The sequence below is a fragment of the Agelaius tricolor genome, unplaced genomic scaffold, assembly GCF_023055355.1.
Source record: "Agelaius tricolor isolate 1412-34295 unplaced genomic scaffold, bAgeTri1.0.p SCAF_110, whole genome shotgun sequence".
NCBI classification, from domain to species: domain Eukaryota; kingdom Metazoa; phylum Chordata; class Aves; order Passeriformes; family Icteridae; genus Agelaius; species Agelaius tricolor.
Window position 1 is genome coordinate 241,372 of NW_027269370.1, and position 13,593 is coordinate 254,964.

General features: G+C 41.4%; 1 protein-coding gene across 1 annotated transcript in view; it reads left to right on the forward strand.

The window, feature by feature from the left end:
• EHMT2 (euchromatic histone lysine methyltransferase 2) overlaps window positions 1–13,593 on the forward strand; it is a 61,580-nt gene that overhangs the window by 34,671 nt on the left and 13,316 nt on the right. The window contains 5 exon segments of the mRNA XM_071419563.1: window positions 464–618; window positions 1,817–1,984; window positions 6,916–6,964; window positions 6,967–7,062; window positions 9,246–9,323. Coding sequence (XP_071275664.1) covers window positions 464–618; window positions 1,817–1,984; window positions 6,916–6,964; window positions 6,967–7,062; window positions 9,246–9,323 — 546 coding nt within the window.

The following is a 13,593-nucleotide window of genomic DNA, read 5'->3' on the forward strand; positions in this document are numbered from 1 at the left end:
CAGTGCTGGTCACTGATGGTCAGTTGGTCACTCAGGAGGAGAACATCTGCCTGCACTGGGCAGTCAGTGATGGTCAGTGGGTGGGTTTGGGTGGTCAGTGCTGGTCAGTGCTGGTCACTGATGCTCAGTGGCTGTGTTTGGGTGGTCACTGATGGTCAGTGCTGGTCAGTGATGGTCAGTTGGTCACTCAGGAGGAGAACATCTGCCTGCACTGGGCAGTCAGTGGCTGGGTTTGGCTGGTCACTGATGGTCAGTGGGTGGGTTTGGGTGGTCAGTGATGGTCAGTGCTGGTCAGCAGTGGTCACTAATGGTCAGTTGGTCACTCAGGAGGAGAACATCTGCCTGCACTGGGCAGTCAGTGGCTGGGTTTGGCTGGTCACTGATGGTCAGTGGGTGGGTTTGGGTGGTCAGTGATGGTCAGTGCTGGTCAGCAGTGGTCACTAATGGTCAGTTGGTCACTCAGGAGGAGAACATCTGCCTGCACTGGGCGTCGTTCACGGGCAGCGCCGAGATCGCCGAGGTGCTGCTGAACGCGCAGTGCGACCTGCACGCGGTCAACTTCCATGGGGACACGCCCCTGCACATCGCAGCCAGGGAGAGCTACCATGATTGTGTCAGGTAATGGGTCTGGGGGCTTCAGGGGGCTTCAGGGGGGTCACAGGGGTCTGGGGACACCAGGGGACACAGGGACAGCCCTTCCATGGGGACACGCCCCTGCACATCGCCGCCAGGGAGAGCTACCATGATTGTGTCAGGTATTGGGTCTGGGGGCTTCGGGGGGCTTCAGGGGGGTCACAGGGGTCACAGGGGTCTGGGGGCTTCAGGGGGATCAACTTCCATGGGGACACGCCCCTGCACATCGCAGCCAGGGAGAGCTACCATGACTGCGTCAGGTATTGGGTCTGGGGGCTTCTGAGGGGTCACAGGGGTCACAGGGGTCTGGGGGCTTCAGGGGGATCAACTTCCATGGGGACACGCCCCTGCACATCGCAGCCAGGGAGAGCTACCATGACTGTGTCAGGTATTGGGTCTGGGGGCTTCTGAGGGGTCTGGGGGCTTCGGGGGGCTTCAGGGGGGTCACAGGGGTCTGGGGGTGTCAGGGGGATCAACTTCCACGGGGACACGCCCCTGCACATCGCAGCCAGGGAGAGCTACCATGATTGTGCGAGGTGAGGGAATTGGGTCTGGGGGCTTCTGAGGGGGCTGAGGAGTCCCAGGAAGGCTCCATAGCGGATCCCATGGGGAGAAACCATTAAAGGGCACGGGGGGATCCACGGAATTCGAGGTTGAATTTGGGTGGATGTAGGGGTTCCAATCAATTTGGGGAGGGGTCTGCAATTTGAGGAAGGGTCTGAAATTTGGGGAGGGGTCTCAGGAATTTGGGGAGGGGTCTCAGGAATTTGGGGGAGGGATCCCAGGTGGTCCCTGAGCCCCCTCCCCAATTTGGGGTCCATAGATGATCCCATGGGGAGAAACCATTAAAGGGCAGGGGGGGATCCCCAGAATTCAGGGTTGAATTTGGGGGGTCCCAGCAATTTGGGGAGGGGTCTGGAATTTGAGGAGGGGTCCGAAATTTGAGGGGGGGTCCGAAATTTGGGGAGGGGTCTCAGAAATTTGGGGAGGGGTCTCAGGTGGTCCCTGACCCCCCTCCCCAATTTGGGGTCCATAGAGGATCCCATGGGGAGAAACCATTAAAGGTCGCGGGGGGATCCCCGGAATTCGGGCTTGAATTTGGGGGGTCCCAGGGGGTTCCAATCAATTTGGGGAGGGGTCTGCAATTTGAGGAGGGGTCCCTGAGGCCTCGCTGCCCCCCCAGCCTGTTCCTGTCGCGCGGGGCGGACCCCGAGGTGCGGAACAAGGAGGGCGATTCCCCCCTGGACCTGACCCCGGAGCGCTCCGAGGTTTGGGTGGCGCTGCAGCTCAACCGGAAACTGCGCCTGGGGGCGGCGGGCCGGGCCCTGCACACCGAGCGCATCGTCAGCAGGTGAGATCTGAGGGAAATTCGGGCATTTTTGGGACAATTTGACAGTTTTATTTTTATAGAAAATATTCCTGATTTTTTGGGATTTTTTGTGGATTTTTTGGTGATTTTTGTGCCACAAACTGCGCCTGGGGGCAGTGGGCTGAGTGCATCGTCAGCAGGTGAGGTCTGAGGGAAATTCGGGCCTTTTTGGGACAGTTTGGGAGTTTTATTTTTATAGAAAATATTCCTGATTTTTGGGGGATTTTTTGTGGATTTTTTTGGGATTTTTTTCTGGATTTTTTTGCTGATTTTTGGGTCACAAACTGCGCCTGAGGGGGCCGGGCCCTGCACACCGAGCGCATCGTCAGCAGGTGAGGTCTGAGGGAAATCCGGGCATTTTTGGGACAATTTGGGAGCTTTATTTTTATAGAAAAATATTCCTGATTTTTTGGGATTTTTTGGGGATTTTTTGGGGGATTTTTTGGTGATTTTTTGGCCACAAACTGCGCCTGAGGGGGCCGGGCCCTGCACACCGAGCGCATCGTCAGCAGGTGAGGTCTGAGGGAAATCCGGGCATTTTTGGGACAATTTGGCAGTTTTATTTTTATGGAAAATATTCCTGATTTTTTGGGATTTTTTGGGGATTTTTTTGGATTTTTTTCTGATTTTTTTGGTGATTTTTGGGTCACAAACTGTGCCTGACGGGGCCGGGCCCTGCACACCAAGCGCATCATCAGCAGGTGAGGTCTGAGGGAAATCCGGGCATTTTTGGGACAATTTGGGAGTTTTATTTTCATAGAAAATTTTCCTGATTTTTTGGGATTTTTTGAGATTTTTTCCTGGATTTTTTGGGATTTTTTGTGAATTTTTTATGGATTTTTGGGGGATTTTTCCCGGATTTTTTGGGATTTTTTCTGGATTTTTTGGTGATTTTTATGGGGATTTTTTGGGGATTTTTTCCTGGATTTTTTGGGATTTTTTCCTGGATATTTTGCGAATTTTTTAATGGATTTTGGGGGGATTTTTCCCGGATTTTTGGGGATTTTTTCCTGGATTTTTTGGGATTTTTTGAGGATTTTTTGTGGATTTTTTGCGATTTTTTTCTGGATTTTTTGGGATTTTTTCCCTGGGATTTTTCCCATTCCTGCCCCGATTTATTTTTGCCATTTTTCCCATTTCTGCCCTGATTTTTTTGCGATTTTTTCCATGGGATTTTCCCCATTTCTGACCAGATTTCCATGGGATTTTTTCCATGGGATTTTTTTGCGATTTTTTCTGGATTTTTTGGGGATTTTTTCCTGGATTTTTTCCTGGATTTTTGGGGGATTTTTCCCGGATTTTTTCTGGATTTTTTCCTGGATTTTTTGCGATTTTTTGGGGATTTTTTCCTGGATTTTTTTGGGATTCTTTCCTGGATTTTTTGGGATTTTTTCCATGGGATTTTTCCCATTTCTGCCCAGATTTCCATGGGATTTTTTTCCATGGGAGTGTTTCCATTTCTGCCCAGATTTATTTTTGCCATTTCCCCATTTCTGCCCTGATTTTTTTGCTATTTTTTTCCATGGGATTTTTCCATTTCTGACCAGATTTATTTTTGCCATTTTTCCCATTTCTGCCCCGATTTTTTTTCCGATTTTTCCCATTTCTGACCAGATTTCCATGGGATTTTTTTCCATGGGATTTTTTCCATTCGATTTTTTCCATTTCCGCCCCGATTTTTTTTACCATTTTCCCATTTCGGCCCTGATTTTTTTGCTATTTTTTCCATGGGATTTTCTCCATTTCCGCCCCGATTTTTCCCAATTTTTCCCATTTCGGCCCTGATTTTTTTGCTATTTATTCCATGGGATTTTCCCCATTTCTGCCCGGATTTTTTTCCCATTTTTTTCCCATTTCTGCCCCCATTTTTTTCCCATTTCCGCCCCGATTTTTTCCCAATTTTTCCCATTTCGGCCCTGATTTTTTTGCGATTTTTTCCATGGGATTTTCCCCATTTCTGCCCGGATTTTTTTTGCAAATTTTTTCATGGGATTTTTCCCATTTCTGCCCTGATTTTTTTCCCATTTTTTTCCCATTTCTGCCCCCTTTTTTTTCCCATTTCTGCCCCCAATTTTCTCCCATTTTTTTCCCATTTCTGCCCCGACTTTTTTCCCGATTTTTCCCATTTCTGCCCGGATTTTATTTTTGCCATTTTCCCATTTTTGCCCAGATTTCCATGGGATTTTTCCCATGGGATTTTCCCCATTTCTGCCCCGATTTTTTTGCTATTTTTTCCATGGGATTTTTCCCATTTCTGCCCTGATTTTTTCCCAATTTTTCCCATTTCTGCCCAGGTTTTTTCCCGATTTTTCCCATTTCGGCCCTGATTTTTTTGCGATTTTTTCCATGGGATTTTTCCCATTTCTGCCCCAATTTTTTTTGCCGTTTTTTTTTTTCCCATTTCCGCCCGGATTTTTTCCCGATTTTCCCCCATTTCCGCCCCGTTTTTTTTCCCAATTTTTCCCATTTCTGCCCGGATTTTTTTCCCATTTTTTCCATGGGATTTTCCCCATTTCTGACCAGATTTCCATGGGATTTTTTCCATTTCTAGCCAGATTTTCACAGGATTTTTCCCATTTCTGCCCAGATTTCCATGGGATTTTTTCCATGGGATTTTCCCCATTTCTGCCCGGATTTTTTTCCCATTTTTTTCCCATTTCCGCCCGGATTTTTTCCCCCATTTTTCCCATTTCCGCCCCGGTTTTTCCCCATTTTTTTCCCATTTCTGCCCCAATTTTTTTCCCAATTTTTCCCATTTCGGCCCTGATTTTTTTTGCTATTTATTCCATGGGATTTTCCCCATTTCTGCCCGGATTTTTTTCCCATTTTTTTCCCATTTCTGCCCCCATTTTTTTCCCATTTCCGCCCCGATTTTTTTTCCCATTTTTCCCATTTCGGCCCTGATTTTTTTGCGATTTTTTCATGGGATTTTTCCCATTTCTGCCCGGATTTTTTTCCCCATTTTTCCCATTTCTGCCCCCAATTTTTTCCCCATTTTTCCCATTTCCACCCGGATTTTTTTCCCAATTTTTCCCATTTCGGCCCTGATTTTTTTGCTATTTTTTCCATGGGATTTTTCCCATTTCTGCCCAGATTTATTTTTGCAATTTTCCCATTTCTGCCCCCATTTTTTTCCCATTTCTGCCCTGATTTTTCCCCATTTTCCCCATTTCCGCCCAGATTTTCCCATTTTTTTCCCATTTCCGCCCCGATTTTTCCCCATTTTTTTCCCATTTCTGCCCCAATTTTCTCCCATTTTTTTCCCATTTCTGCCCCAATTTTTTCCCCATTTTCCCCATTTCCGCCCCAATTTTTCCCCATTTTTTTCCCATTTCCGCCCCGATTTTTCCCCATTTTTTTCCCATTTCTGCCCCAATTTTTTCCCCATTTTTTTCCCATTTCTGCCCCAATTTTCTCCCATTTTTTTCCCATTTCTGCCCCGATTTTTCCCCATTTTTCCCATTTCTGCCCCCAATTTTTTCCCCATTTTTTTCCCATTTCCGCCCCGATTTTTTCCCATTTTTTTCCCATTTCTGCCCCAATTTTCTCCCATTTTTTTCCCATTTCCACCCCGATTTTTCCCCATGTTTTTCCCATTTCCGCCCTGATTTTTTCCCCATTTTTCCCATTTCCGCCCCAATTTTTGTTGCTATTTTCCCATTTCTGCCCGGATTTTTTCCAGGGGATTTTTCCCATTTCTGCCCAGATTTCCATGGGAATTTTTCCATGGGATTTTTCCCATTTCTGCCCGGATTTTTTTGCGATTTATTCCATGGAATTTTTCCCATTTCTGCCCTGATTTTTTTCCCATTTCTGCCCCGATTTTTTTTCCGATTTTTCCTATTTCTGCCCAGATTTCCATGGGAATTTTTCCATGGGATTTTCCCCATTTCTGACCAGATTTCCATAGGAGTTTTTTCCATTTCTAGCCAGATTTTCACAGGATTTTCCCCATTTCTGCCCAGATTTCCATGGGATTTTTTCCATGGGATTTTTCCCATTTCTGCCCTGATTTTTTCCCCATTTTTCCCATTTCCGCCCGGATTTTTCCCCATTTTTTTCCCATTTCTGCCCGGATTTTTTTGCGATTTTTTCCATGGGATTTTCCCCATTTCTGCCCGGATTTTTTTCCCATTTTTTTCCCATTTCTGCCCCCATTTTTTTCCCATTTCCGCCCCGGATTTTTTTCCCAATTTTTCCCATTTCTGCCTGGATTTTTTTGCGATTTTTTCCATGGGATTTTTCCCATTTCTGCCCTGATTTTTTTCCCATTTTTTCCCCATTTCTGCCCGGATTTTTTTCCCATTTTTTCCATGGGATTTTCCCCATTTCTGACCAGATTTCCATAGGAGTTTTTTCCATTTCTAGCCAGATTTTCACAGGATTTTCCCCATTTCTGCCCAGATTTCCATGGGATTTTTTCCATGGGATTTTTCCCATTTCTGCCCTGATTTTTTCCCCATTTTTCCCATTTCCGCCCGGATTTTTCCCCATTTTTTTCCCATTTCTGCCCGGATTTTTTTGCGATTTTTTCCATGGGATTTTCCCCATTTCTGCCCGGATTTTTTTCCCATTTTTTTCCCATTTCTGCCCCCATTTTTTTCCCATTTCCGCCCCGGATTTTTTTCCCAATTTTTCCCATTTCTGCCTGGATTTTTTTGCGATTTTTTCCATGGGATTTTTCCCATTTCTGCCCCCATTTTTTTCCCATTTCTGCCCCCAATTTTTTCCCCATTTTTCCCATTTCCGCCCTGATTTTTTCCCATTTTTTTCCCATTTCCGCCCCGTTTTTTCCCATTTTTTTCCCATTCCCACCCCGATTTTTCCCCGATTTTCCCCATTTCCCCCCAGATTTCATCGCTGATTTCAAACCCCCCCCTTTTTTTTCCCCTTTTTCCCCTTTTTCCCCCCAGGGACGTGGCCAGGGGCCACGAGAACGTCCCCATCCCGTGCGTGAACGGCAGGTGGACGAGGAGCCCTGTCCCCAGGACTACAAATACATCGCAGAGAACTGCGAGACCTCCACCATGAACATCGACCACAACATCACCCACCTGCAGGTGCTGGCCAGACTGGGACAAACTGGGGGGAAACGGGGAAAAAAACGGGGGGAAAATGGGGGAAAAAATGGAGAAAATCGGTGGAAAAATCGGTGGAAAAAATCAGTGAAAAAATGGGGAAAAATCGGTGAGAAAATGGAGAAAATTGGTGGGAAAATCGGTGGAAAAATCGGTGGAAAAATGGGGAATAAATGGGGAAAATCGGTGGGAAAATGGAGGAAAAACGGGGGAAATGGGGGGAAAAAATGGGGGAAAAATGGGATTTTGGGGGTAAAATTGGATTTTTCAGGGTAAAATTGGATGAAAATGGGGATTTGGGGGGGGCTGGGATGGACTGGGAGGGGAGTGGGAGGGACTGGGGGAAAAAACGGGGAAAAAATGAAAAAAATCGGTGGAAAAATGGAGAAAATTGGTGGGAAAATGGGGAAAAATTGGTGGGAAAATGGGGGAAAATCGTTGAAAAAATGGGGGAAAAAAATGGGGGAAAAAATGGGGAAAAAACGGGGAAAAAAAGGGGAAAATCGGTGGAAAAATGGGGGAAAAAAATGGGGAAAAACGGGGAAAAAATGGGGAAAATCGGTGGAAAAATGGAGAAAATTGGTGGAAAAATCGGTGGAAAAATCGGTGGAAAAATCAGTGAAAAAATGGGGAAAATGGGTGGAAAAATGGAGAAAATTGGTGGAAAAATCGGTGGAAAAAATGTGGAAAAATGGGGAAAATCGGTGAAAAAATGGGGGAAATAGTTGGGAAAATGGGGGAAAAAAATGGGGAAAATGGGGGAAAAATGGGGAAAATCAGTGGAAAAATTGGTGGAAAAATGGGGAAAATTGGTGAAAAAATGGGGAAAATTGGTGGAAAAATTGGTGGAAAAATCAGTGAAAAAATGGGGAGAATCGGTGGAAAAATGGGGAAAAAATGGGGAAAATCGGTGGAAAAATGGAGAAAATCGGTGAAAAAATGGGGGAAATTGGTGGAAAAATGGGGGAAAAAAATGGGGAAAAAATGGGGGAAATCGGTGGAAAAATGGGGAAAATTGGTGGAAAAATCGGTGGAAAAATTGGTGGAAAAATCAGTGAAACAATGGGGAAAAAACGGGGAAAAAATGGGGAAAATCAGTGAAAAAATGGAGAAAATTGGTGACAAAATGGGGAAAATGGGTGGAAAAATCGGTGGAAAAAAACGTGGGAAAATGGGTGGAAAATGGGTGGAAAAAATGGGGAAAATCGGTGGAAAAATGGTGGAGAAATGGGAATTTTGGGGGTAAAATTGGATGTGAAATGGGGATTTGGGGGGTGCTGGGATGGACTGGGAGGGACTGGGAGAAAAAATGGGGAAAATCGGCGGAAAAATGGTGGAGAAATTGGAATTTTGGGGGTAAAATTGGATAAAAATGGGGATTTGGGGGACTGGGATGGACTGGGAGGGACTGGGAGAAAAAATGGGAAAAACGGTGAAAAAATGGGGAAAATTGGTGGAAAAATGGGGAAAAAATGGGGAAAATCGGTGAAAAAATGCAGGAAATCGGTGATTTTGGGTCATTTTGGGGTGATTTTGGGTCATTTTGGGTCATTTTGGGTGATTTTGGGTGATTTTGGGTGATTTTGGGGTGATTTTTGGGGTAATTTTTGGGTGATTTTGGTCATTTTGGGTGACTTTTGGGTTATTTTGCGGTAATTTTTGGGGTAATTTTTGGGTGATTTTGGGGTGATTTTGGGGTGATTTTTGGCTGATTTTGGGTAAATTTTGGGTGATTTTGGGTCAATGTTGGGTGATTTTGGGTCAATTTTGGCTGATTTTGGGGTGATTTTGGGTAATTTTGGGTGATTTTGGGGTGATTTTGGCTGATTTTGGGGTGATTTTGGGTAATTTTGGCTGATTTTGGGGTGATTTTGGGTGATTTTGGGTAATTTTGGGTAATTTTGGGTGATTTTGGGTCAATTTTGGGTGATTTTGGCTGATTTTGGCTGATTTTGGGTCAATTTTGGCTGATTTTGGATGAATTTAGGGTGATTTTGGGTCAATGTTGGGTGATTTTGGGTAATTTTGGGTGATTTTGGGGTGATTTTGGCTGATTTTGGGGTGATTTTGGGTAATTTTGGGTGATTTTGGGTCAATTTTGGCTGATTTTGGCTGATTTTGGCTGATTTTGGGTCAATTTTGGCTGATTTTGGGTGATTTTGCAGCACTGCACCTGCCAGGACGATTGCTCCTCCTCCAACTGCCTCTGTGGGCAGCTCAGCATCCGCTGCTGGTACGACAAGGTGAGAGGGGAAAAGGGGAATTAAACCCCAAAAAATAGCCCAAAATAGCCCAGAAAATATCCCAAAAATACCCCAAAAATATCCCCAAAATATCAAAAAAATACCCCAAAAATATACCAAAAAATATCCCAAAAATATCCCAAAAAAGATCCCTGAAATATCCCAAAAATATCCCAAAAATAGCCCAAAAATAGCCCCAAAATATCCCCAAAATAAAAAAAAAATCTCCAAAAATATCCCCAAAAATATCCCAAAAATAGCCCAAAAATATTCCCTAAAATACCCCCAAAAATATCCCCAAAATATCAAAAAATATCTCCAAAAATATCCTAAAAATATCTCCAAAAATATCCCCAAAAATATCCCCAAAAATATCCCCAAAATATCCCCAAAATATCCCCAAAATATCAAAAACAAATCTCCAAAAATATCCCCAAAAATATCCCCCAAAATATCCAAAAAATATCCCCAAAAAATATCCCCAAAATATCCCAAAAAATATCCCAAAAATACCCCCAAAATATCCCCAAAATATCCCAAAAAATATCCCAAAAATATCCCCAAAATATCACAAAAATAGCCCAAAAACATCCCAAAAATACCACAAAAATATCCCCAAAAATATTCCCTAAAATATCCCCAAAATATCCCTAAAATATCCCAAAAAATATCCCTGAAAAATCCCAAAAATAGCCCCAAAATAGCCCAAAAATAGCCCCAAAATATCCCCAAAATATAAAAAAAATCTCCAAAAATATCCCCAAAAATATCCCAAAAATAGCCCAAAAATATTCCCTAAAATACCCCCAAAAATATCCCCAAAATATCAAAAAATATCTCCAAAAATATCCTAAAAATATCTCCAAAAATATCCCCAAAAAACCCCAAAAATATCCCAAAAATATCCCCAAAATATCCCCAAAATATCAAAAACAAATCTCCAAAAATATCCCAAAAATATCCCCCAAAATATCCAAAAAATATCCCCAAAAAATATCCCCAAAATATCCCAAAAAATATCCCAAAAATACCCCCAAAATATCCCAAAAAATATCCCAAAAATAGCCCAAAAATAGCCCCAAAATATCCCCAAAATATCCTAAAAATACCCCCAAAAATATCCAAAAAATATCCCCCAAAATACCCCCAAAATATCACAAAAATATCCCCAAAATATCCGAAAAATAGCCCTAAAAAATTCCAAAAATACCCCGAAAAATCCCAAATATTTCCCCTAAATACCCCCCAAAATATCCGAAAAATAGCCCCCAAAATACCCCTAAAAATTCCAAAAAATATCCCCAAAAAATCCCAAAAATATCCCCATGAATACCCCAAAAATATCCCCAAAATATCCCCAAAATATCCCCAAAATATCTGAAAAATATCCCTAAAATATCCCAAAAATATTCGAAAGATATCCCCAAAAATACCCCTAAAATATACCAAAAAAATCCCCAAAAAACCCAAAAATATCCCAAAAATATCCCCAAAAATCCCAAAAATATCCCCCAAAAATATCCCCAAAATATCTGAAAAATACCCCAAAAAATACCCCAAAAAATACCCCAAAAATACCCCAAAAAATACCCCAAAAATATTTTTTAGGACATTTTGGGGGTATTTTAAAGGATATTTTTGGGGTATTTTTGGGCTATTTTGGGGTATTTTAAAGGGCATTTTTGGGGTATTTTTGGGCTGTTTTGGGGTATTTTAAAGGATATTTTTGGGGTATTTTAAAATATATTTTTGGGGTATTTTTGGGCTGTTTTGGGGTATTTTTAAGGATATTTTTAGGGCATTTTTGGGCTGGTTTGGGGTATTTTAAAGGATATTTTTGGGGTATTTTTGGGCTGGTTTGGGGTATTTTAAATGATATTTTTGGTGTATTTTAAAATATATTTTTGGGGTATTTTAAAATATATTTTTGGGGTATTTTTGGGCTGTTTTGGGGTATTTTAAAGGATATTTTTAGGGTATTTTTGGGCTGGTTTGGGGTATTTTAAAGGATATTTTTGGGGTATTTTTGGGCTGTTTTGGGGTCGTTTAAAGGTTATTTTTGAGGTGGTTCTGGGGGTGGTTTTGGGGTGATTTTAAAGGATATTTTTGGGATATTTTAAAGGATATTTTTGGGATATTTTAAAGGATATTTTTGGGATATTTTAAGGATATTTTTGGGGTATTTTTAAGGATATTTTTAGGGCATTTTTGGGCTGTTTTGGGGTATTTTAAAGGATATTTTTCGGGTATTTTAATGGATATTTTTGGGGTATTTTTGAGCTGTTTTGGGGTATTTTAAAGGATATTTTTGGGGTATTTTTGGGCTGTTTTGGGGTCATTTAAAGGTTATTTTTGAGGTGGTTCTGGGGGTGTTTTTGGGGTATTTTGAGGTGATTTTGGGATATTTTAAAGGATATTTTTGGGATATTTTAAAGGATATTTTTGGGATATTTTAAAGGATATTTTTCGGGTATTTTAAAGGATATTTTTGGGGTATTTTTTGGCTGTTTTGGGGTATTTTAAAGGGTATTTTTAGGGTATTTTAATGGATATTTTTGGGGTATTTTTGAGCTGTTTTGGGGTATTTTAAAGGATATTTTTGGGGTATTTTTGGGCTGTTTTGGGGTATTTTAAAGGTTATTTTTGAGGTGGTTCTGGGGGTGGTTTTGCGGTATTTTGAGGTGATTTTGGGATATTTTAAAGGATATTTTTGGGATATTTTAAGGATATTTTTAGGGTATTTTAATGGATATTTTTGGGGTATTTTTGGGCTGTTTTGGGGTATTTTAAAGGGTATTTTTGAGGTGGTTCTGGGGGTGATTTTGGGGTGATTTTGGGATATTTTTGGGGTAATTTTCCAGGTATTTTAAAGGGTATTTTTGGGGTATTTTTGAGTTGTTTTGGGGTATTTTAAAGGTTATTTTTGGGGCATTTTAAAGGATATTTTTGGGGTATTTTAAAGGGTATTTTTGGGGTGGTTCTGGGGGTGATTTTGGGGTATTTTGAGGTGATTTTAGCATATTTTAAATGATATTTTTGGGGTTTTTTAAAGGGTATTTTCAGGGTGATTCTGGAGGTGTTTTTGGGGTGATTTTGGGGTATTTTAAAGGATATTTTTTGAGTATTTTAAAGGGTATTTTTGAGCTGTTTTGGGGTATTTTAAATGGTATTTTTGGGGTAATTTTGAGCTATTTTGGGCTATTTTAAAGGGTATTTTCAGGGTATTTTTGAGTTATTTTGGGGTATTTTAAAGGTTATTTTTGAGGTGGTTCTGGGGGTGTTTTTGGGGTGATTTTGGGATATTTTTAAGGAAAATTTCCAGGTATTTTAAAGGGTGTTTTTGGGCTGTTTTTGGGTATTTTAAAGGGTATTTTTGGGGTGGTTCTGGGGTGATTTTGGGGTATTTTAAGGGTATTTCTGGGATATTTTAAAGGGTATTTTTGGGGTATTTTTAATGATATTTTTGGGGTATTTTTTGGCTGTTTTGGGGTATTTTAAAGTGTATTTTCGGGGTGGTTCTGGGCATTTTTTGGGGTATTTTGGGCTGATTTTTGGATATTTTAAATGATATTTTTGGGGTATTTTAAAGGATATTTTTAGGGCATTTTTGAGCTCTTTTGGGGTCATTTAAAGGTTATTTTTGAGGTGGTTCTGGGGGTGGTTTTGGGGTGATTTTAAAGGATATTTTTAAGGATATTTTTGGGGTATTTTAAAAGATTTTTTGGGGTATTTTTGGGCTGTTTTCGGGTATTTTAAAGGGTATTTTTGGAGCATTTTAAATGATATTTTTGGGCTATTTTAAAGGGTATTTTTGGGCTGTTTTTGGGCTGTTTTGGGGTATTTTAAAGGATATTTTTAGGGCATTTTTGAGCTCTTTTGGGGTATTTTAAAGGGTATTTTTGGGGTGGTTCTGGGGGTGGTTTTGGGCTGTTTTTGGGGGTATTTTTGGGCTATTTTGGGGCATTTTCAATGATATTTTTGGGCTATTTTAAAGGGCATTTTTGGGCTGTTTTTGGGCTGGTTTGGGGTATTTTAAAGGATATTTTTAGGGCATTTTTGAGCTCTTTTGGGCTATTTTAAAGGGTATTTTTGGGGTGGTTCTGGGGCTGGTTTTGGGCTTGTTTTGGGCTGTTTTGGGGTATTTTAAAGGCTATTTTTGGGGCATTTTAAATGATATTTTTGGGGTATTTTAAAGGGTATTTTTGGGGCATTTTTGGGCTATTTTAAAGGGTATTTTTGGGCTGTTTTTGGGGGTATTTTTGGGCTATTT